Here is a 25,608-nt window from a genome sequence, read left to right as displayed (position 1 = left end):
TCAATGTGATCTGACATGTAAAGGAAGTGCATTTCTCTAGGCTGGGTTTCTAACTTTCAAATATATATTTTTAAACCAAAAAGGCGCTTCTCGTCCCATTGCAAGTCTGATTTTGACCTTCTCGATATGGCGGTGCTAAACAGTAAGGGCGGAACTCGCCTTGATTCCTGTGAAATGGCTTTGCCACTACCGGGATGGCGGTAGTCCTTCCTCGGTCGGGCGGTACTACTTCCGGGTGGTGTTTCGTGGGTCTCTCTGGCTATGGCCGCAGTGGGGCTGTCAGATGCAGAGCTGCGGGCGGAGCTGCTGGCCCTTGGCTACCAGCCGGGCCCGATTACCGATTCCACCCGAAAACTCTATGCCAAGAAACTCACCCGTCTGCGGGCTGAGGTGGCAGCCGGGCTAAGGAGCCGCGCCAGCTCCCGAGCGGTCCCTCCGAGCCCAAGTAGCTCCGTGAGGCCCGCAACGGCCGCCCGGGTCGGCCCCAAAGCGACCCCCCGGGCCCACATCTTGGTTAGGAGGGAGAGTGAGGACGATGAGGGCGAGGACGAAGAGGAGAGGAGCGACTACGAGTCGTCGCGCAGGGAGGCAGCGACAGGGAGTAGAAGGCTTGCTCAGAGGAACCATTGGCCGATCGAGACTAGTTTAACTCCTGGGAGGATCCACTTGCCGGCTAGAGAGGGGGCTACACCCAGCAGCCCCTGGAGGCTAAGTACTGGATTCGCCTCAAGAAGAACCCAATTAGAGGCAGATGAGGGCCCTACACCCCCGTATCAGAGAGGGGCAATGGCAAATAGATTAATTTCTGGTACCCCATGGAGAGCAGTGCCCTCGAGCGAAGAGGGTTTAAGCTCTGGCAAGTGGTGGGAAAAGGAGCAGAGCCTGAACCCCATCCCTTCGTGGGAATCAAGAACAGGAGAAGGCACAGTAAGGTTTAGTAATTGGGGCAGTTTAGCAAGCGAGAGATGGACACCTCCCAGCCCCTCAGTAACACAAAGAATCGGAGAAGAATTAACCTATAGGCTTCCAAGAAGAGGAGAGAAAGAAGGAGCTTCCAGAAGTGCCAAAACGCTCTTGGGGACAAGAGCAGAAAGAGATTTAAGTTTTGGCACCCGTTGGGATGGGACTCGGCAGTATGTAGGTCAGAAACATCAAGCTCAGAGCCCCGGAAGAAAGGGCAAAGGCCTAGAATTTTATTTGTCCTGGTTCCTGTGGGTGGCAACCTTAGTGCTGCTGGTAATTTTCTTGGGCATCCTTTGGGTGAAGATGATGGGACCTGCTCACCTGGAAGGGTCCATGGAGAATTGTACGTGTAGTATTTAACCCTCTTGTAGACATACTTTATCTCCTTTCCTTTTCAGTCTCAGTTCCCCCCTCCCCTCCTCCTAATTTCATCATAGTTTCATTATTCCATTCCTTAATTCAAGCTGTTTATAGATATATTGCATTTACAAGTACAATTGGCTTCAGGCCTTTCAAGGCTAATAATGAATGTGAGATATGTTGTGAGAATTTTTTTCCCAGAACACTAGCTTAGGATGGCCTTCCTATTTATTGTGAGGCCAAATATTATAAAGACCGTATGTTATCAATTTGAGAGTTTAGTATGTCTGCTTACCCATATTATTTAAAACTGACTGCACAGTAAGCCTGAGTTTTGGGTAGCTTTTATTGGATATTTGTTTCATTATATCAAACCACTACTACAGAATCATAATAGTTACTTCAACAAAGGGGGTCCATGATTGGTTTAGCACCCAATTTTTTGAGGTCACTTTGCTTTTGCAAAACATTCAGGAAAAAGTGTACATACTGAACACAAATAATTGTAAACAGTGCCCCTCTTTAAAAAAAAAATTCTGAGCAGCATTCGTTTCCATTTGGCAAATAATACAAGCTCTAGCCCTCATATCAAGGAACCTATCTCAATAATCAACTAATGCGGTTATTCATACATTTATGAGTGGACAAATTATAAGCTTTCATTGATGTAACATGCATATTTTTCTTTAGTATGGCAGCATAAGTCTCTGTCAAAATTTGTCTGTTTTAAGTCATAAAAGTTCAAGAATTTAAATTACGTTTTTGGTCTGTGATTAAAATCCCAGATAACCTTCAAAGTAAACTACTATCCCTATTTTGACATGAATGTAGAATGTGACTAATTTATCTTGTTTAATACTATTGGTGTGTGAATAATTTCCTTTAAATTAGTGGGAAGATAAGTAATTAGTTGCAATTTAAGGCTTAGTGTTCTACACACCCCACTTGGTTAAGGCCCATTCGATAAAATGGGCATTTTTAAGAAACATGTCAGGCTTACGCTTATTGTTAAAAATAAAGTCCAAAGGAATAACAGTTATTCTGTATATGTACTGACAAGTAACTAATTGTTTATTTTCATTCACAGTAAAGCTGTTGACCATGGATTGTGAAAAAAGTACAGATACTGTAAGTTAAGCGTCATATAAATTTAGTTCTTAACCGTAGTGTACCAGCCACTTAGTATTAGGGATGTTATATAAGTGAGCCTCTTCTGTTTTCACAATACAATTTAATAATTCATTGATATGGAATTAATAGACTGTTTTTGTCAGGTTAGTATAAAGAATCATTCAAACTCCATAAATCTACAGTTCTGCAGAGCTAAATCCTTGTTTTTATATAAATATGCTTTAATAATTTATAAGAAAGATAAGATTTTTGACAAGGATTTTATCAGTTACTTTTCAAAACAAGCTAAAATAGAGCTGGTGATCTATAATGTCTCCTGTTTGCGACTATAGGTGATTTTTTCCACAGTACATAGCTGAAAAAGACAAATCTCGATACAGAATTGTATTTAAATGGCTAGCCCTCTGATTTTGCAACATCATGCATAGACTGTATTTTTTAGATTCATACTTGTACTGTATTTGCACTCCGGATATTATGAAGGGGACTGATACATATTAAACCTACTCTGTATCACTGCAAAATGATTCAATAATTTAAAAGAGCTATTTACTGTTTTTTTTTCCCCCCCTCTATTTTTTCAGTACTGTCGGGAAAAACAAGAAGAAATTTTAGTGACAATATTGTATGAGTTGTACAACTATCTTGCAACTCAAGCTGGTGAGTTCTGATCAATCTGAGTATAAAAATGATGATTTCTACCAATATGGGTAAGAAATTTAAATATAAGAATTTTATATGTTTCCAGTTGCCTTTAAGGAGGCGTTGGTGCACCCCCTCCTCAAGAAACCCTCCCTGGATCCTACTGTACTGGACAATTTTCATCCAGTCTACCACCTCCCCTTTTTGGGGAAGGTGGTTGAGAAAGTGGTGGCATCACAGCTCCAAAGGGTTCTGGAGGAAATAGATTATCTGGATCCTTTCCAGTCAGGTTTCAGGCCCGGTTATGGAAAGGAAATGGCATTGGTCGCACTTATGGATGATCTCTGGCGAGAGTGGGATGGTGGAAGTGCGACTATCCTCGCTCTCCTTGATCTCTCAATGGCTTTCGATACCGTCAACCACGGTATCCTGTTGGGACAACTCAGGGAATTGGGGATGGGCGGCACAGTATTGTGCTGGTTCACTTCCTTTCTTCAGGGCTGATCCCAATCGGTGGTGATAGGGAGCGAGAGGTCCCATCCTTGGCCCCTCCTTTGTGGGATGCCGCAGGGTTCGGTTTTCTCTCTGCTCCTTTTCAACATCTGATTGAACCGCTGGGTGAGATCATCCACCATCATGGGATGAGGTATCATCAGTATGCTGATGATACGCAATTATACATCTCCATCCCAGGTGAAGTAAGTGATGCCGTGACTGCCCTTTTGCAGTGCCTGGAGGCTGTAAGGATCTGGATGGGGAACAACAGGCTTCAGCTGAAGATGGAGTGGCTGTGGGTTAATGGCTCCTCTGTATCTGGGACTTTGTCATCTTTAGTGCTGGATGGGGTAACACTGCCCCAGACAGACCTAGTGCGTAATCTGGGGGTCCTCCTAGACTCACGGCTCCTGCTTGAAGAGCAGGTGGCAGCCGTGGCAAGGAGGGCCTTTGCACAACTTCGGGCTGTGCATCAGTTACTCCCTTTCCTGGATCGGGATGCCCTTCGAACAGTCACTCATGCCCTTGTTATCTCCCAGGTAGACTACTGCAATGCGCTCTGCATGGGGCTACCCTTGAAGAGTATCCGGAAGCTACAGCTGGTCCAGAATGCAGCTGCACGGGCTATTTTTGGAGCCCCAAGGAGGGCCCATGTAACACCACTGCTCCGCAAGCTGCATTGGGTACCAGTTTACTTCCAGGTCCAATTCAAGGTATTGGTTATCACCTTTAAAGCCCTACATGGCATGGGACCAGGTTACCTAAGGTACCGCCTCTCCCCCGTGACTTCAACCCGTCCCACCCGATCACACAGAAAAGGCATGCTTTGGACCCCCTCAATAAAAGAACTCCGATTAGCGGGGTCCAGAAGGCGGGCCTTCTCTACGGTAGCCCCCGCTCTTTGGAACATTCTGTCCCCGGAGGTGCAATTGGCCCCCTCACTCCTGGCCTTCCGTAGGGCTTTGAAGACCTGATTCTGCCACTTGGCCTAGGGTGGGGAGGGAATACTTCAAGCGTGGGGATGGCTAGCCCCATAGAGGCCTGCTGTCTTCAGCCCCAGATTCTTCATTTTCTTGGACTCTCCTTTTCCTTTTTTAATAATGTTTTTTAAATTGATGTTTTATGTATTTATATATATTTATGGTTTTAATGTTGTGTGTGTGTCGCCCAGAGTTCCCCCACTGGGGGGAGATGGGCAGGGGAAAAATTTAATAAGTAAGTAAGTAAGTAGTGAATGTAAGGCATGCTGGATTAGACCTAAAGGCAGCACTCTGTTTCTATAATGAACATCTGCATATCTACTAGAAGCCTAAAATTAGGCCATAATGCAACAGCAGCTCCACTTGTTGCTTGGGTTAGTTGGAATTGAGAGGCATACTGCTTGGAATGCTGAAAGTAATACGTAGCTTTTCTGACTTAGAATCACTGATAGGGTTTACCTCCATGAATTTGTTGAAGCCCAGGTTAAAGCTGTCCAAGTTGACAGCCCTGGCTACTATTTAACTATGTGGTGGATAGAAGAGTATTTCCTTTTATCTTTTCTGAATGTCCCACTGTTTAGTTTCATTCTCCAGATAGTATCTTGATGTAAACATTTCTATTTTTTAAATTCTTTTGCTTGGAATATTTTTTCTTATAGTAACACCCCATTCACTCCCTTTTCTTTCAAGCTAATTCATTTTTCTCAGCCTATGTTCATTCTAGCCTGCATTATAGAAAATGTATTGTTAAAATGAAAGCTACTGTTAGGTAACACTTTTTTCTGCATTAAAAAGTGTCCTAGCTACCCTAAACTGCAATCCTGTGCACACTTAGTGGGGAGTAAGTCCAAAGAAGCATGATTAGAGAGGGTACCTCAAGTATTTGATAAAAATAAACTTAATTTTTCCCATTAATCTGTTATATTGTTGAAGAATTAAGCCATTTGCAGTTTAAATATAATGTTTGAATTGGCTCATCAGCATATGGTAGAACTGTCAGAATATAAACTTTTAAGATCCTGTTGTTGAGACAATGTAAATAGAACTTTTTATTTAGGCTCCCAGAACAGATTTTTTGTTTTTGTTTTATTAAGTTTCTACTCTTAAGATTATAATCTACAGGGACATAATAAAGAAGGAAAAGGGAATTGGAAAGGAAAAAGCAAGTAACAAACATTAGCTTTATTGGCATTAGGCTCTTGTTTTAGAGCCATGTGTTTTGCAGAAAGTGTCAATTATTTCTCTGTTCCTCTAGTATTTCCTTAAATAATGATTAACATGAGAATGTGATTTTATTTTGCTAGCCTATATAAAACATATATACAATTTAGGATATGATCTACAGAAGTATTTTGAACAATTATTAAAGTGATATAAAAGGAAACTTGGCTCAGAGCTTTCATATTGTTTGGCACATTTCATAATTGTCTAAAGGTGGGTTCTTTCCATCTGGTAACTTTTTTTTTCTTTTTCCTAGGCAATTTTGAGTGTGGAAATCCTGAGAATTTAGAAAGTAAATGCATGCCGTTTAGTGAGACCAAGGACTATATAGAGGTAAGGAGTACTGGAATATATTTCTATTTGTTATCTTCAAGAAAAATGCTTTCAGTCCCCCCCCCATCAGCTTTTGTGGTTTTCCCCCAAGCCATTTCTTTTCAGTTACTTTCTTTGAGAAGCCCAAATAATGTATCTGCTCATATTTGCTGTTCTTTTCCACTTGAGAAACCAGAGAATTCCCATATTTTAGAGCTGCTAGCATTTATCTATTTTTGTTTAAAAAACAGGTTTTCTCCTTTTTAGTTTTCAGTAATATCTGTAGTTAAGAATACTATATTTATATAAAATCACTGCACTGTGATTTTATCTGCACTGGTTATAAAATTATAGTTACTGTGTCATAGGTCTTTAGCTTTTCAACAAGATACATTCATGTAAATGCATGTATAAGGTTACTGAAGTAGTTGTATAGTATTCATAAAAGGATGGGCCAAATAAAAACAAATGTAAGAGAAATGGTATCTTGAAGTGCATACATATTATCTTTAATTTTTAAATTTAATTTTCTTGAGGGCAAACAGTAGAATAATAATGTAAATAGAGGGTAGTAATACATTTATACAAAATATTTCATTCATAGATTAATGTAGATGACCTTAAATTTGGGGGCATGCTTTCTTACAGAATGTGACTGGCTATTCAATAGAAAAATTTGAGGATGCGTTACAGTGGTTACTAGACAGTCACAAGGATTCAGGAATTTGGTAAGTGATTAAGAGCCATCAGTATTGAATATACCACTATCCCTTGAAATCTAAAAGATATGCTTGCTCCGTTTTCTGTAAAACTGAAAGCATTGAAACAGTTTGGAAGATAAGGGAAATTTTTCTCTATAACGATCTCTGCTTTTTAGAATCTGCTGAAATCTGGCACTACATGACACTTTTATTTAGATCAACATGGATATTGCCTGCATATCTTGAAACCCATCAAATTACCTGCCTCAGTTTGTGAAAATGTGGATTATCGAGCATCTAGAATGTCACATTTTGATGGTGGATAGTCTGTGCTGTTTCATAGTTCATAAAATGTACGGTTTTCTTAAGAATGGTTAAGTTCTTTATATCTATGGCAGCTTAAGCAATGAAGCTTAGCTTATTTTCACTTTAGCTAAGAGATAACTCTGAATTAGGAATTTGCTAATCTTGGATCTCCTTAGGCTTGTCATACAGAATTGTTGCAAGTAACTATTATATGTGAAGGGCTTTAATATAAGAGCTTTAATATTATATATAATATAATATATAATTTATAGTATATAAATGCTAAGTATTATTTTTAGGTCTATTGCATAATTAGAGAAATCCAAATTTGTATAAAATAAAATGAGAGTAATGAAATAGAAAACATCACTTTCAGATGATAACCTCTGTTTAATAACAGGCACTATCCTAAAAGAGACATTCCCTGCACAGTGTGAAAGAAACAATAAACTTTTTCAAAGATGGTATCTATTACTTGCCTTCTTTTGTTAAGAAAAAGAGTTTTTTAAAATTTAAAATAGTGCTGTCCAGTTAATCATAAAAAACTTTAGTTGATCAAAGATTTCTAATAATTTACTAATTTAACCAATTAATCAAATGTTGCTATGCTAATTATTATTTTTAGTCATTGTTTCCACTGAGTACTTTATTATGAAGTGCCAGAAGTTTGAAAACTGTGGGATAAACCTCTGCATAATAAATTATTCATTCAAACATATATTTTAACAGTTAAAATATATTGACCAGGTGCCATTCCTCAGCCGGAAGCCTCATCAGATCATATTATATAGTCTGGATTTCAGTGTGTTAGAAATAAAAACTTCAGAATCTTTTGAATCTTTTCAAAGATTCCCATTACCCTTCCTCCCTGTACTGAAAGAAAATGGAAAGAAATGTTGGAATTGTAGGGATGATATCTGCCTTATGCATTTAAATTGTGCAGTCTGTTGAGAGCTATGATAAAAAATACTCTCCATATGTTTGGCTGAAATGGGAAAGGGACATAATCCCTTCATGTACTCCTATAGCTTTCCTCCATGGGAGAGCAAAGCCTGATTCGGTCAGGTCTCTCATTGTATGAAGAAACTTTACATGCACAAATCAGCATAGGACCCATTCTCAGATTGTTGAATGTAGAATTGGGAGATATTTCCACTGCATCTTTCACTGGTGAGGGCAAAACCATGTAGCACTCTTCTCAGATTCTTTCACCGTGGAGGTTGGAGTGGGATCATATGAATCTGCTTTTCTCTGTGTTGTCTGAAATACCAGTAGTTGAATATGTGACAGTCTTTTTGGAATAAAAAGAGATGGTACCTTTTCTGATTTTATGGGAAAAATAATACATATTCCAATCCCTTATTCTCTGCTCTTCATTTTAAGTATTTAGTGTTTAATATCTTGGCTTTATTTTTTTCTTTAAAAGTAGTAGGAATATGAGCTTAGTAGGTATGGTTTCATATGGTCTGATTTTTGGAGATTCACCGGAGATATTCCAGTTTACTTATGTGGGATAGTTCACATTCTACAAATAAAAAAATGGATGGTCTCAATTGCGTGTTCTGAAAGCACTCTCATTGGCACGCTTGATGACTTCCTTGCTGACTTGAATTAATTCTCCGTGAACCAGCATATTCCCTTTGTGTTTGAAGTTTATTGGCTGTACAACTGTATCTGGAGACCAAACATTACTCTATGCAAAGCCCCCTTAAGTTTTGCTTAGTCTTAAAGAAAGTATCTCTGAGTGCCGATTATATATTTATAAGGACTTTTTGCCTGTCTCATCCTGAAATTATAGAGTATTCTCTTGAACTATGAGGGAGATATCAAGAGCTACTCAGTACAGGCAGGGAGCCCACCTGAATACTTAACTCTCAGATGCAGATGAGCTGTTTGAAAGCATATTAATTTTATTGAGCAAGAAGAATGGATAATAGCAATTTGAAGTGCATCCCTTTGCAGTTATTTGGGGACAAGTCAGCAAGTATGCTAAAATTACTCTACTCAAAGTATCTTAACTGTTTCTTTTTGTGCTAAAAATGCTTTCTTTGGAAATGAATACTTGAAATTCTGCCTAGAAAAGTTGCTGTTGAAGCCTCACAACTTTTTTTAATTAGATTTGCGATTCAAATTTCAAACTTGCTATTGTTTTGGAATTCATTTGTTTGTAGAAGCATGAGTTTATGCCTTTTATACTAGATTTGTTTGCTTATTTATATACTAAACACATTTACATGGCCTCCCATCTACCAAAGGAATTATTGTTAAAACCTGCTTAACAATAATTGCTTCAGTTCTCACAAAGTAATTGCTCTCAATTCCTATGCTCTTTCAGAGAAATCTCAACTCACTTGGCATTCACTGAGTAAAGCTACTATAGCTCTAATGATTTGAAAATAATTTACATTTGTGATATTATGTGCTAAGACCTTTAAGCGTTCACTGAAGCAAAATATGTCATATTTGTACATAGAAATTATTTACTGTTGTGTTTGTAGAAATGTTGAAGTCCGTTTGATTTCTACCAAAAAGTTTGTACAGAATTTTAGGCTGGCAGGATCTAAATATTATGGATATAGACATAGTAGTTTGAAAGTGATCCCAATGAGTATCAGTTGTATTTTCATATAAACCAGTATATACAAAGCTGTAGTTCCTAGTTTTTATCACATTTTAATACTAATGTCCCAGCATTGATAATTCTGTCCAAGCTATGGAATTGTTGGTATACATGAGGCTTTAGCAGTAGCAAAATGCTACTCCTCCTTAAACTCATTATCTAAAACTTGGCTGTAGTCTAACGTTTGAAACTGTGTTATGTTTCTCCATTCTTTGTATGTGAAGAATCCCTACTGTTAAATGCTATTCCATTAGGAACTTGCTTAGAATGGCTGGTAGAATAGAACTCAGTATTTTCTAACTAAGATTTTCTTCAGTGTTACAGGTTATAGTTTGGAAACACAAAATATACTCTCCACCTCTGTGTTCACCATAATTAAGAATTTCATCAACACTTAAACAGATTAAGCTACAAGAACTGGATCAGTGTGAAACTCAATAAGAATGTACAGCATTTTAAAAAGCTGTTGCTAATATTTCAACAAATGCATGAACTTACTTGACAGTGTTCTGTTAAAAGCAGAAGCAAATATGTAGCAGAGCTTGCTTACACATTTTTTAGATTTTTAGTCTTAGGTAATATAATCAAATAGTTAAAACTGATGAAATGTGCCAGTTTGAGAACTGATTAGTCTCACCTGTGATTTAGAGAACAGATTTTCTGTGTTTAGTTTATGACTTGCAGCTCTGGTGTAACATCAGTTAGCTATCCAAAATATGATCATCTGGATTGCTTGGTTAATGCTTGTTAAAAAGCATTAAAAATTGGAAACTGTGACTTCTACTGCATTTCTCTAGGCCTCTTATAGCGATTCTCCCTAAATATGGGCTATAGACAATAAGTATAGCTGTACTACTTGTTGATCCACACTGTAAAGGTATTTCTTCTCTTTCTCAGCTCTCTTTGCTTCCAATCTATGCTTGAAATTACTTTATATATACATGTACAGATTCTAAATACCATATGTATGCACTCAGATGTCATCAAGAAGAGTGATTACTCCCTGCATAGCTATTCATACTTCTTCACTATCAGATAACATCCTCTTAGATTCAAGTCCCTTCTCTCCTATCCACTGCTTCCTCTTACTCTTTGGCATATCCTTTCTTCAAATGTCCTTTTCCATTTCTTTTCTAGCACAGCTAACCCAAGAGAAAATACTCAGTACTTTATTTGGGGGCTGAAATCATTTGTATCACATTATGTGGATTTATCTCATATTTTAAAATAAAGATGTGATATTTTTTGCCCTTTCCCTGAAAGTTTTCAAATTTTAATTCAAGTACAGGTAGTCCTCGCTTAGCAGCTACTTGTTCTGTAACCATTCGAAGTTACCACAGTGGTGAACGAGATCTACAGCTGGTCCTCAAAGTTGCAGCCATCACAGCATCCCTGTGGACACGTGATTGCAATTTGGGTGCTTGGCAACCAGCGCGCAATTACAACACTTGCAGCATACCACAGTCATATGATCGCCATTTGTGACTTTCACAGCCGGCTTCCGACAAGCAAAATCAATGGGGAAGCTGGCTGGAAGTCACAAGTTGCAGTCACGTGATATCGCACTTAACGACCATGCATGATTCACTTAATGGAACTGCCATCGTAAGTTGATATGGTCATGTGATTTTTCACTTTACAACCATGTCGCTTAGTGACAGAGTTCCCTGTCCCAGTTTCAGCTGTTAACTGAGGACTGCCTGTATATTTTTTTTTAATTTTCCATCTAATTTGGCTTTAATAATTTCTTCCAAGAAACATAGACTGACATGAATATAATTTGCTTTTTGTGCAGTCACTTTAAAAGTTTAATATATAGTGAAAAGTATGAGGAGGACTTTTTTTGCCAGGTTACTTTGCTATGCTATTGCTTTCCAAAGCCATATCTAACACCTTATTAAGAAGCCAGTGATGAAATGTTCCAAAGAGGTTACAATAAGAACTCAAATCTTTCATAATTGTGATTGAAAAATGAGCAGCCTCAACATTTTTGTAATTCTGATTACTATGACTCATTAGATTTTTTGCATTGTTCAAAAGGAATCTTTCTTCTCTCTATCAGGTTACAAGGCAGCGAGCCTTCAGAACCAGTAACCACTGTGAAGCAAGTGGTATGTCTTGAATCTACCCGTCCTCGGATGGGGTTAGGCTGTCGATTTCATCGGGCACTATGCACAGCTGTTACAAACTTATTTATATTCTTTTGGAGTAAGTTTGCGGGGGGGGGTATTGTTGATAGCCTGTGTGTGTGCCTTGTGCAATTCAAGACCTTAAAAAGACCTAAACATTCTGAATAATTAGTCTTGTGATCTAATATCTGGGAGCATGCTAACAATTGTTTCCTCTATTATTTATCTGTTTAAAAAAACCAAGGGTCTCTGTGTGCACCACCACTTCACAAATTTGTGTTCAGGTGTTTAGCAGAGTAGATTTTCTTCCCCATCTTATCAGGCATTGTCAAGGCCTGTATTTTTCTTACTAGTTGCAATATTTATGTTCTGAGTCATGTATTATGGTAATCTAGAAAAGGTTAAACAGTTCTAGTATATTCACAGTACAGAGGATTCCCTGAAAAGGTTGTGAATAATATAAGTGATAGCAAGAATAAGAAGTTATCACTTCTCTGGTTTTAGAGCTGCATTATGCTATAATGGATGTAGCTTTGGGCTACATGATCTGAAGAAGCTGGGATTCAGATTTCCCTTAGTTTTGAAGCTTGTGACTTTCAGTCAGCATAATTTTAATAAAATGAATAATCTCATGTTTATTGCTCTAATATAATTAGAAGGATGTAGATGTATTTACTCCTTTGTAAAAGCATAAACACTCATAACAATATATATGATTCCAAATGTATTTTGTTGCAGCAAACCAAGAATTTTATTGCACTTTAAAGGCTAACAAACTTGGTATGGTGTAAGCTTTCAGGGACTATAATCCACTTCAGTTAGATGCAAAATGAAGTTGACTACAGTCCATTTATGTTTCTTGCAATAATAAATGTGTTAGGTGCTACAAGATTCTTTATTAGTTTAAATATGCATTGTATGTACATGGTGAGACAAATCAACCCCAACTGCCAAAGCTACTTTGTGTTTTTAATACGTGATCAGGTTTTGTTAAATCTTCAAGTAATGAAAACTTTATAGCTATTTGGCAACTGTCAAGAAGCACCTGACTATAAAATATGATTGTCTTAAGCAGAGTTTAACCTGAGCTTGAAACTGAATTGTATTGGTTGTCCTAAAATTCTAATATTTTGGCTGATTGTGCCTATAACTCTGATGACATATGATCTAATATAAGCCTACAAATTTATCTTGGATTTTTATAAGTTGGTTGATGCCAACAGATAAGACATGCCAACAGATTCCTTTCTCAGAATCTTATATGCAAGACAGCTCATTTATTTTTGAAAGATCCTCATTTTTGTGCTTCCTCTTACAGGTTTAGTTTTCCTTTGGGGGATTCTGATTCTTCTGAAATATTACTGGCGGAAAAGGGAAGAAGAAGAGCAGGCCATGTATGAGATGGTGCAGAAAATCATAGGTAGAGTTCTTCTTGGTAAAAAATATTATCCTCTTAGTTTCATATGCATACATGGTTTCCTGATTACTTATACTGAATTCTTCATAGCTGCTGTCCAAAATCACTACAAAGAGTGGGAACAGAATCTGGAACGCTACCCGTATGTGGGCATCCTTCATATCAGAGATACACTCATCCCACCACAGGACAGGTGAGCTTTTCATTTTGCTCAGGGCTACTAATACATTCCCAGTGTAGATGTTGTAGCCCCATAGAAGCCAACCAGTTGTCTTTAGGAAGCAAACTTGCCCTATAATTTGTCAGCAGTATTTGCTATACCTAAGAGCATATTTCATCTTTACACATAATTAATAACTACTCTATCATAGATGTCCACAGTTGTATGTTTTAAAAACTTAATAGGAATTATTTGCTTCAGTTGATTACTCATTTCATGGGAAAATGCTTCCTTTCATGTTTGACCTGAGCTTGAAATTGAATTGTATTGGTTGTCCTAAAATTCTAATATTTTGGCTGATTGTGCCTATAACTCTGATGACATATGATCTAATATAAGCCTACAAATTTATCTTGGATTTTTATAAGTTGGTTGATGCCATATTGATGCTGTCTTTTATGTGTCCTAAATCAGAGCATTTTATCCTCCATTCTCAGCTGATCATTAGCTGCTGAGCTATAAAATACATTTAAAAGATGATCCATATTCTTTGTGCATACGTGTATGGCTTTAATTTAACGAGATCCCTTTTTTCCTCCCAGGAGGAAAATGAAGCAGATTTGGAATCGAGCAGTGGATTTTCTTGCTTCCAATGAGTCACGGATTCAGACTGAATCACACAGGGTCGCAGGAGAGGACATGTTGGTTTGGCGTTGGACACAACCGTCTTATTTATCTGACTCTGATCATTAGCTGTCAGCTGCGGCAAGACAATGTTTCAACACTGTGCAGGGTGATGTCTCCTAGCTAGGGAAGATCCTGTCGTCCATACTCAGGTGCACTCCAGACACTAGTTAATGCTTTTGAGAAAAATAGAAATGACTCTTCAGTGTAACGATTTTCTGTAAGGGATGTAAATGTTGATGCGCTGGGACAGATCCAATGTATACATGTCTTCTCTAATATCATTATTTTAAAAAATAATAACTTTCTTAATTGAGAGCTGCCATTAAGAACTTTTTCTCTGATGCAGAAGTCTGTTATTTGTATTGAAACTCTAAAAGATACCTGTAAAGAAAAGAGAAGAACTATTCATTAAATAAATGCCCTAGCCAGGAACAGATACGTACTCTAATCAATTTGCCAGGAATTGCATCTGTGTACAGAATACTGGCACCTGCTTATAGGGTGACAGGTGAGAGGGGGCAAGTTAGGTGCCTTTGGAGACAAATTGGGAAAGTGGGACGAGGGGCTTGTAATCGTTGTGCTTTTTTCTTAGGCAGTAGTAGTATTATGTCAGCTCAGAGGACATAACTGAACATGCAAAAAACACGAAAGACTTCACTGTATTTAAAGTGGCTTGGTGAAGAGCGGTATGCAGCAACGTATTTTTACTGTATAGAGAGATCAATTAGGGATGCCTGCAGTGTTGGATTCAAACAATAGGCTCTGATCAAGCGTTTAGGCAACGCTTCAGTGACTGACAAACTGTTCTGCAATACGATGGTACGGTTTTTGTATATGTCATCTTGTTTCTCTCCAGGCTCATTTTTCTGCCAATTATTTTAACAAGGAGAAAACCTTGCAGCGAAATTCCATGCACCTTCGCTGAATCATTGTAAAGTCTGGGTAACTTGTATGATGACATGCCATCAATGGCTCCAGATTTCTACTTTTTCATAATGAATTTAGCCTACTGTTCCATGGATGTAACCAGAATACATATGATTTCATAATAATGTATACATATATGGACCTCTTGATGCATATTTGGTTGAGGATTTTTAGGTCTTTTGGCATTTTTTTTAATTGGCATATTTTATTTGTGAATACTGGTGGTATTAACTTGAAATTTGCTCTTCTTCTCCCCCTGCTGGCCAAATTGAAATTTTTATGGATGGAATTTGCAGTTAGCCGTCTCTGCAATTCACAGCAGTTCGTTATATGCCTCCTGCTGGAATCAGCTGAAATTGAGGCAGAGGAGATAAATCTCTCCCCCCCCCCAAAAAAAAACAACAACAAGGCAGTCTTACTGGTTAAGTAGAAGAAAAGCCTGAATTCCCCTGAATTTTCTCCCCATGTATTGCTATCTGTTAGCATAGACTGTATGTTAGAGCAAAGACATCTAGGAGATGTCTTCATGACGTTAGCCATTTTAATACACATGCATACACTGTTTATGGGATGGAATGAAATAAGAGATCCCCCTTTTAAACATGTTTTTAATTTCTGCCGGTATTTGCAAACACTTCCACAGTGCCTGCATCCTTAGGGCTTTGAATACTAGATCTGCAGCCCCTTTGAAAAATGATTAAGATTAACGTATTTTTACTGTATAGAGAGATCAATTAGGGATGCCTGCAGTGTTGGATTCAAACAATAGGCTCTGATCAAGCGTTTAGGCAACGCTTCAGTGACTGACAAACTGTTCTGCAATACGATGGTACGGTTTTTAGTGAGCTATTCCACTATTCATTAGAACACCCTTTTTTCCCAGACTACTATTCAGTCCTTAACAGAGAGATGCTTTGCTCACACGTAGACTGAAGCACTTCTTTGAATCATTTTCAAAGCATGCACAGCCCTTTTAAACATGCATACATTCATTATACTATGGTATTTTACTATCTAACTTCTAAGAGGAAATGCCAAACAAAATTTTGTATGGTTGATTAAACTGTTCATTTATTTTTATGTAAGCAGGCTGGTGCTATTTATTAAATACTTTGCCTCTGTACATTTTATCAAGCAAATAAAAATTTTGTACAAATAGGGGTGGCTATTATTAGTAATTGGAATCCTCCATCAAAGAAGTATAATTCCCTGGTTAGGGTTTGTTAGTGCTGGCTAAGTTTAGTTAATGCTGGAGCAGTGCTGAGAATCTATTTTTACTAAATTACAATGTATTGAGAATATAGGTCAACCATAACAATACTTATGCATACTAGGGGTGTAAAATAGGAGCGTTTGTCTTAAATCTTATATTTCTTCTTCGGCTTTTGTCTGACTTTTTCAGGGTTTTTTCCCCCTTAATTGTTACATGGGGTGTACTTTTTCAAAGTTTATGACAGCCATATTTTTTTCTTTTCCTTGGTCTGCAATACAGTAATATAAGTGTGCATGTCTGTCTAAAGTTTTAATTTAAGTCCAATATTGTATTTCTGTTGGATTTTCATGGAAAGGGGCTTAAATATCCCTCCAAGATGAGACAAATATGTACTAAATTGGACAACTTAAAACTTTAATTATTTTTTTTTAATAGGTAACTCATATTCTTCTGCGGGAAAAAAATCTCTTTTCTTGGGGATGTGATGGTCACATATACATAAGTGAGAATTCAAGATCTACTAGAGATGTTTTGATTTACGAGTGCTCAAAATTTGTGGCAGCACATGATCTAAAAGGACTTTTTAAATATTGGGGATATTTTATTTGTTATGATTGTTGGCCTCACAGCCAGATGTTTAGACTGGATTTGGCATTTTTATCCACCTATCGAGTCTTTCCCAAGGACCTGGGATAGGCAGATGTTGTTTGATGGTGTTAAAGATATCGTCGCAGGATATAAGCTGTTCCAAGTAAAGCTGCCTTTTGCAGTTGACCAATGGTGATTTTGTCAATGCTGAAGGCCTTCAAGTGGTGCTCCAGATGGGATTGCACCTAAGATGCCTATTACCGTTGGTACTATCTTTGCTTTCTTTTGCCATAATTGTTCTACTTCTATTTGCAGGTCTTTATATTTTGTAATTTTCTCCAATTCTTTCTCTTCTATTCTGCTGTCTCCAAGTATTGCAGTGTCCACTATCCAGACTTTTTTGTCTTTATTATCAACAATTGTTAAGTCTGGGGTGTTGTGTGGTAGGTGCTTATCTGTTTGAATTCTAAAGTCCCAGACCATTTTAGCTTCTTCATTTTCTATTATTTTGTCTGTTTTGTGATTCTACCAGTTCTTGCTTGCAGGCAGATGGTATTCCTTGCAGATGTTCCAATGCAGCATTGTTGCTACTTTGTCATGCCATTGTTTATAATCAGTCTGTGCAATCTTCTTGCAATCACCTTGCTAACTAGGTGATCCACTGTTTCTTGAGCTTCTTTGCAGAGGTGGCATTTGCTGTCTGTTGCTCTCTTCTCAATTCTGGCTTTATATGCATTTGTTCTTAAAGCTTGGTCTCATGTAGCCAGAATTAGCCCCTCTGTCTCTTTCTTCAACTTTCCTGCTCTTAGCCATTGCCATGTCTTGTTATCTGCGTTGCCTGCTAGCTTTTTTGTGTACTGGCCATGTAATACTTTGCCTTGCCATGTCTCTTTTCTGTTCTTATTTATTTATTTATTGTATTTATATAGCCATCAGTCTCACACAAAGTGACTCTGGGCAGCCTACAACAATTAAAAAGAATAAATACATAAAAACAATTACAAATAAAAAACTATGGAAGCACACAAAACAGGAGGAGATAAAATTAATAAGGGAGCCATCACAAAATCTCCCCAGTCCTGGGACCCCCAGGCCTAATCACATAGTCAGGTCTTGAGGGACTTGTGGAATGTTAAGAGGGATGGAGCTAATCTCACTTCTCATTTGGTCTTTCTTATAGGCCAGTTTGGTTTCTTTGGTATTCAGTAAGCCTTCATGGTGTACTACCTTCACTGCATCTTCTTCACTGTCCTTCACATATTCTTCAAATGCCTGTTTTTCTTCTTCAGCTGTCTGGTGTACTTGTAATATTCCACGCCCACCTATGCTCTTTGGTAAGTAGTCTGTCAACGTCACTGCATGGATGAAGGGCATGATTCATTGTCATTATTTTTCTGGTCTTCCTGTCCAGGGCTTTTAGTTCAGGTTGAGTCCAGTCCACTATTCCAGCTGTATATCTAATGACTGAATTGCCCATTCCACTGAGTTTGGACTTTAAGACCTTCTTCACTCTTCTGATGTTTTCACTACTAACCTTCTTCTTGACTTCAGTGTGCTTGATGTTGTCAGCCTGAAGGATGCCCAGGTATTTGTAGTGATCTTTTTCATCCAGACTCTTGATGTTATTCCCATAGGGCATCTTGATTCCTTCAGTTTTCACTATTTTCCCCTGTTGTTGGTAAGGGTGGCACATTTGTCCAGTCCAAACTCTGCCTCAATATCTTGGCTGTATATTTGGACAGTGTTAACCAGTGATTCCATTTCAGATGGTGTTTTTCCATACAGCTTCAGATCGTCCATGTAAAGGAGATGAGATAATCTGGCAGATGTTTTTGATGTTTGATAGCCATGACCTGACTTGTTCAGTATTGTTGACAGAGGAATCAATTCAGTTATAAACAGTAGTGGTGATAGTGAGTCTCCTTGAAAGATTCCTCTCTTGATGTTAACCTCTCCTAATCTATTGACCATTGACCAGCATTTGCACAAAGCTTCTGATGTTTCTACTGATTCCTGTTTTTCCTAGGCACTTGATTGTCATGTGGCAGGGAGTCGAATGCCTTCTTGTAATCAATCCAAGCCACATTCAATTTGGTCTTCCTTCTCTTACAGTTTTCCAAAATCATCTTGTCAATTAGGAGCTGATCTTTTGTCCCTCTGCTGTTTGGGTGGTTTCCTTTCTGCTCAGATGGAATGAGCTTGTTTTCAGCTAGGTGCTGTTGGACTGCATCAGCTACCACACCAGCTAGCAGTTTGAAAGTTGTTGGCAAGCAGGTAATTGCAGTATGTTGTTAAACTGCTTGGTAATGAGTAGGTGCAGACCAGTCAGATGTTTCATCCAAAAACCACGCAGTTCATCTTCACCTGGTCCTGACCAATTCTTGATCTTCCTTGCCCCTTTCTCCACCATTTCTGCTGTTATTACAAGTTCTTCCAGCTTTTTTTTTTAAATTCTTATCTACCTCCTTTATCCAAGTTGCATTCTTGTTGTATTTCTTTGGGTTGTCCCATATCTGTGCCTAGAACTGCACTGTTTCTTCTTTGCCAGGTGTTGACTGGTTCATTGCAGTCTCTCCATTGATGGATTGGTAGAAATGTTTCTAATTCGACCAAAATTGGAGATTCTGCCTATATTGTGCAATTCAGGCTTCGTATCTGCTGATCTTTTGGCTGTGGCTGTTATTTGCTGCTTTATTATTTCCAGTGCTTCCTTGATCGTCCTTGTTTTTAGGTGATATTTCTTGATGAGGTATTCTTTGGTCTTTTTGCTTTTCAAGCTTCTTTTCTTTCATCTGTTCTAGCTTGCTTGCATCTGATCTTAGCATGCTGATCTTATTTTCCAACCTGATCTTCCATTTTGGTGGTGCATTGTTTGGCTTTTTTTCTTGTTTGTTGATTTTGCATCCAGGGTATTCAGTTATAACTCCAGCCGTGCTGTACATTAGTTGGTTTGTTTCTTGTAGTGAGCTACAGTATTGGCGTCATTTAATACTTGTGCTAGCTGTTTCTTTGTAACAAGCTTCAACCTTATTCTGTTGTTTTTGTGCTGTTCTAGATGCTCCATCATTCTTTGTTTCAATTCCTCTTGTTTTTTTTAGTTAGAGGGCTTTGTTCTTTCTGAGGAGAAGGCTCTACTGTCTGAGCTACTTCTGGCAAGGCTTCAATTTCTTTGCCCTGGGTAGACCTTTGCAGTTCTTCCAATTCTATTTCTGTGAATACTTTATTTCATATTATAAAACATCATTGATCTGCTAGCCTCTGTTCTGTTATTTCTGATTCTGGATGTTCTTTCCAGAAGTGGTGCATTCTTTTCAAATATCCTCTTCTCGTTGGAATTGATTTGTAATAGCAGATCATTATTTCTTTGTTTTCAGTCTTTGTACATTTGTGATGGATAAACAATTTTTCTTCCAGTAGTTCTGCAGCTGCTGGCCCTGGTTGCTCAGCCCACAGTCATGAATCCTGTAGCCCACTTGTCACCAGATGTCCAGGAACTAGAACACCTAGCGTGGTCCTTGTTGGCCCAGGTTACGACCTATCTGGTATGGGTTTCTTTAAATTACATCTCACCATATTGTTTATGAGAGAGGCACTCTTCGTCTGGCTCCTCTGATGAGACCTGTCCAGTATGGTTGAACCTCCGGCATAGCTCTCGTCCTCTTTAGAGCACGCAAGCCCCAAAACCACATCAAAGTAGTGCCTCACTGGGGGATTATTATAGTTGGTTGCACAGTCAGCCAGATGATGATGATTATATACTGCATTTATTAATTGTGGTACTACTAAGGATTTTCCAGACATACTACATAGATGTTTTGAAAAAAATTTCTTTGGCTGTGGATCAGATTATTACAGCTAGACATTTTTATAAAATACTAGCCTATCTAAATCTAATTCTTGCACATGGAAAATATTGCAAGTTTATATGTTGGAGTTTAATTTGGTAGATATATGGCAACTTTTAAATACTTTGTAACAAGTTTTTTTAGTTCCACATTGGAGTTGGTCTTGACTGGATTTTTATATGTAATATAGGTTATAGCTATACAGTATAAGATTTTGCTCTGGTAACATTATCAATTAATACAGGAAAGAATCATCTCTTTTTCTAGATTTTCTTTTAAAATATATCATTATTAAAGGATCCACTTTTTATAACAACAAGAGTCTGACAAATATTTACATTGACATTCTGCCAGTCAATTCGCTGTTTAGGATACTTTAAGGCATATAACATGGTCATATTAGTACTTATGCTTCATAGAAAGAGAAAAATCAGAATGCAGATATTGGAAGGAAACTTCCATATGCAAGATAGCCAACACCAGAATTATATAATGCTTTTATGAATACTAAATAGGAATGTAATTTTTTTTATGTACTTGAAATAATATATTCACTGAATCATATAAAGCAAAGATATTGGGAGCAGGGTGAAAGACCTGGTAAGTTACTAGACTTTCTGCTGGACAAGTGAATAGTTTAATATCAGTAAAGACACTCAGGGTAAAATATATAATGATTCTGTCTCAAAAAATCAATGATTTTTAGATTTTTATACTCATATATGCTACTGAGTCAAATGTAACTGAGGAAGAAATTAATCCATTTTTATATAATAGAGTTCTTTAAGATCACACATGATCAAACTGCCTATTTAGTTCTCTCTTTATCTGTCTAAGAAATAATATATACCTTTAAATCTATGAAATCAGGAAAAGTTCTTGCTCCATTGAGTGGAATAAGATGTGTTGCTCCAATACTATTGAAAGTCTACAAAGATTTCTTTTTAAGTAAGGTTTGCCAAGTTCCTTCAGTGAGGCTTATATACAGTAACTGATTTTGAATATTAGTAAATGTGTTGATTGTGTTATTGCCTCATTTCCCTGTTAAAAGTTGATGCAAAATCACTGCAAGCAGCCCTGGCACATAGATTACACATGACGCTACCTCTGACTATCCACTACCTCTGTACTATCTGGTTTCATAAAAGATGATTGCTTTACCTCTGGGCATTTATTTTGACATCAGTTTCTCTACAAAACAAAAGTCAGCAGACCCAAAGCCACTATGGGATTAATTGGAAAGTTACAATATAGTAGCTGTAACCCATTTTAGTAATAGCTCTAGTGTTTTCCATGTATTAAAGGCTACAAGAGCCAGAAATATAATTAGACATATTTATACTCTGGGATGATTCCAGTCTGAAAATTGTGAGTATTTTTTTAAAATAAGCATGAGTTAATATTAACAGAGCATTGTTTTATTTGTCACTGAAAGGGTTTATGATTCAAAGGTGTTAACCATGCTGTGCAATGCCTCCTTTTTCCAGAGTGTCTGCATGTGAAATGTGTATATAGAGTTCCTGTGCCTTTTTCAAATGCCTTGCATAGAAGCTGATGTATTTTGAGTGTGGAAGTTTGTATTCTGTTGCAAAGTTATAATTAACATCAGCTGGATACATGAATAAGCCTGTAAGTTTCACAGCACCTCTTAGTAAGAGCTGCTGTCTTGGGTAGTTCACAGCTAATACGGATTATTTTTTTCTTTAAATCTGACACGCATGCACACTAGCAAGACTCAAGATTCATCTTAAGCAATCTGCATTGATAATGCCATCATGATTTCTTAGTGTCAAAAAGAAAAAAAACTACCAACTGAGCTTCTAAAACAAAAGTTGTCCGTATTTTCCATTTTCATTAAAAGTATTTCATACTGAATGTTTTGTTTCCCACAAATATGACAGCTGATGTTATGCTATATTTATGGGAAGCTTGGCTTGGGAGTAGTGCCAGTTCAACTGGGAAATATCAGCACAAAGAAAATAAGAAATAGACAGCGGAATGTATCCAAAGCACCACACTTACCACAGCCCAGTCCTATAAGCACCAAATTGTTTAGGCCAAGCTGGAATTACATCAAAATGCATTTCATATGTTTGATTTAAACAAATAAGAAAGTAAGGGAGCTTTAAAAAATGGGATTTAGGGATCAGGACTTGACTATTGCCTCTTATATTATGGTCAGCAGCTGAAAAGAATTTTTCCCCTTCAGAAAGGAGCTGACACTAACCCTTTACAGTTTCTAAATGTTTTCCAGTAAAAGACCAATTAAGGATGAGAAATGTAAGATTTGTTCTTTAACATTATCAGGAGATCATTCACTCATTAGCTTTCAGGCAAGCAGTCTGCAACACAATACATGTGCATTCATTGCATGGCGTGGTATCTCAGTATCTTTTTTCAGCACTGACCTGTCTGAAAAATATCCAATTTTCCCAGCATTTTGTAGAATGCAATCATTTCTTCAACAAATATGTCTTTTGTTGTGTCAAAAAAAGTGTGTGCTTTTGTCATAGGCACTTCTGGGTAACATTGTACTGCCCATCAATAGTGCAGAAGCCATTCTTTGTCTCTTTAACTTATTACTTTGTGGAGGTGGAAAATGATGAAGTCTTGATTATTTCTAAAACCTTGTGACCAAAGCAAGGCAATTGCACAATGATAGCTTCATTTAGAAACATCCACTGCTAGCTGCTGGATAGTGTCTGTGATCTATGTTTGTGTATAAGTGTACAATATTTCACCTGCAGAAGTTTCAGCTTTTAGTTAAAGAAGGTGGACCTTTGATTTTTGAAAGCAGCAGAGAAGCTTTCTTCCTTTATCCCATAGTTCTAGAATTCCTTATATCTTTTCTTCCTTTATCCCATAGTTCTAGAATTCCTTATATCTTTTATACCCCCTACATTGCCCAAAATATAAAATCTCTAACAGCAGCACAATTCCCTGTGTTACAAAAAAATGATACCTCCTCTTGCTTATTTATTGTGTTGAGGAACAAAATGGCTACTACACAGAATTGATTCTTTTAATTAGCAACGGGTTTAGCAACAGGTTTACAAGGATGTTATTCCTGCCTGCCCATTAACATAAGGGTGTCAAAGGCCTAATGCATACCTACTCTAATAGTAAACAAATAAATTATGGTATTAAAGCAACACAAATTCTAAAACCCCATGCTCAGCTGCAATGCAGGCAAAATATTGCTACAACTACTGTTCTTCTGGTCTGTGTCAGCACTAAGAAGGTTTGCTTTAGGTCAGCATGTGATCAGATAACATGAAAGTGCCTCATGTACCTTACGACACCAAGCTGTTCTTGCATATTTTGGAGTGGTGCTGAGAGCCTCTTTCCTTGGCTTGCCTGTCTCAAGGCTGGTGACAATTAAACTCCAGATGAAAACAGAAACTATTTTCAAAGCTCACTGAGTGAAACCAGAAACTAATCCTCAAATTACCTGTGCAATACAGATAAAAGAACAATGTGGTTGAAATCAATGCCAACACATAAATCACCACCTTTTTTTCTAACAGCTCTCTTTGTTCAACCCAGCTCATTCATTTTGGTAGGCAGCCCAGTTAAAAATACTCCATGATAGTAAATCTTCCTAAAGAGGGCTAAAGGTGGTTTGAAAGAGATATTTTCCATGATCAGCATACAACCCAATATTGTTTGGACTGATAAAATGGTGCGTGCATTGCAAAAGATCCCTTTATCACCTTAAGATGCCACCGAGCTTGGGTCATTAATACCTTTTCATATTTGACTCTTGTAGAACTGCCTTCTTGAATTAGTAAAGCTCATACTTCAGACTGTGAGAAGCACACACTCAACTTCAATAAGTTTGCTGCAAACTTCTGTCAAACTTACAAATTAATCTAGCAGACCATCTAGATTAATACAGCAGTTAGAAATTTTTCTGTTGTGACATCCCAGAATATTCCCAATCATTCCTCTGTTGAGAAGCATTGATTAGTCACAGAATGTCTGGAGCTCCTCTGGGAAGAGTCAACAGATTGTGGGGCAGGAGGGGAATCCTCAGAATAAAGCCTTTGGCACAGATTTTCTCTATGGACTACTTTATATCAAAACACAATTTTCACTAAACCAGAAAAGAAAAATGGTCTATGATACTAATAAGTTTAGCCCTGTTTTAGCCCCATCACTGGATGTTTATACAAAAGTCCCTGCATGTTTGAATGAATGCATTAGGCATGAGTCACATTTGGCTTTGAACCTTAAGCAGTGTTTCCTTGTAATTCTTGCCACTGCCCACTGTCACGTGCCAATCTGATTTATCTTGCCTGAGGCTACTGGATATTTTTTGTAGATGGTCTTCCTCTTCATCCCACTGGCATCTGCCCAAAAAAAAAAAAATCCATCTTGTGAAATGAGGGTGACCAATCTGTTTTGATAGCATCAAAAAAAAAAAAAAAGATGCAGTATCAATTGTGTACTCTGAAATTTGTTTGTTTTTCAAATTCAAGGATAATGAATTTGTGCAGATAGTGAAGTAGTATTGTGCAGATTCCTATGCAACTTTGGTGTATTATTTCCCCTACAGTCTCAAGCAGCCCTTTTAGTTCCAGGTGACTGTCTTGTGCAGTTATTGCTATCTTACATGATATACAGGTTGCACTGTTAGCAGTTGTTCATTCTGTGCCTAAAAGTTTCTTTCTCTTAAAAAAAATTCATGTGTATTTTATTTGTATAATCAATTTAGAACAAATAAGCTGAGTAGATAAACATGAGAACAGTTGCTTGAAATGACTTGATTGGTGAACCAGAAAGTATGTGTTTTGTTTCTGATTCTACCACAATGCAGAGCTGGCTCTTCATTAGGCTGAGTGAGGGGATTGCCTTATAGCAGATGTTGAGCAACACTGGCAACCCCCCCCCCATCTACCATTTTTCCAA

General features: G+C 37.6%; 1 protein-coding gene and 1 pseudogene across 1 annotated transcript; one reads left to right on the top strand and one right to left on the bottom strand.

The window, feature by feature from the left end:
- The first annotated feature begins 225 nt into the window (after nucleotides 1-225).
- Nucleotides 226-15,418, top strand: LEMD2 (LEM domain nuclear envelope protein 2). The gene is made up of 9 exons (XM_007433809.3): nucleotides 226-1,306; nucleotides 2,411-2,451; nucleotides 3,039-3,114; nucleotides 6,049-6,125; nucleotides 6,753-6,832; nucleotides 11,794-11,939; nucleotides 13,179-13,280; nucleotides 13,368-13,470; nucleotides 14,040-15,418. Exons 1-9 carry the CDS (start codon nucleotides 262-264, stop codon nucleotides 14,188-14,190), a joined length of 1,821 nt encoding a protein of 606 aa, XP_007433871.1. The 5' UTR covers nucleotides 226-261; the 3' UTR covers nucleotides 14,191-15,418.
- A 775-nt stretch (nucleotides 15,419-16,193) lies between these two features.
- Nucleotides 16,194-21,095, bottom strand: LOC148214209 (uncharacterized; annotated as a pseudogene).
- Nucleotides 21,096-25,608: the final 4,513 nt, after the last annotated feature.

Source organism: Python bivittatus, unplaced genomic scaffold, assembly GCF_059951505.1.
Source record: "Python bivittatus isolate LINGU-HERP-01145 unplaced genomic scaffold, Pbiv_v1 ctg000700_np1212, whole genome shotgun sequence".
In the NCBI taxonomy this organism is placed as follows: domain Eukaryota; kingdom Metazoa; phylum Chordata; class Lepidosauria; order Squamata; family Pythonidae; genus Python; species Python bivittatus.
Note: the sequence above shows the minus strand (reverse complement) of the source record. Positions and strands in the feature narration are given on the sequence as shown.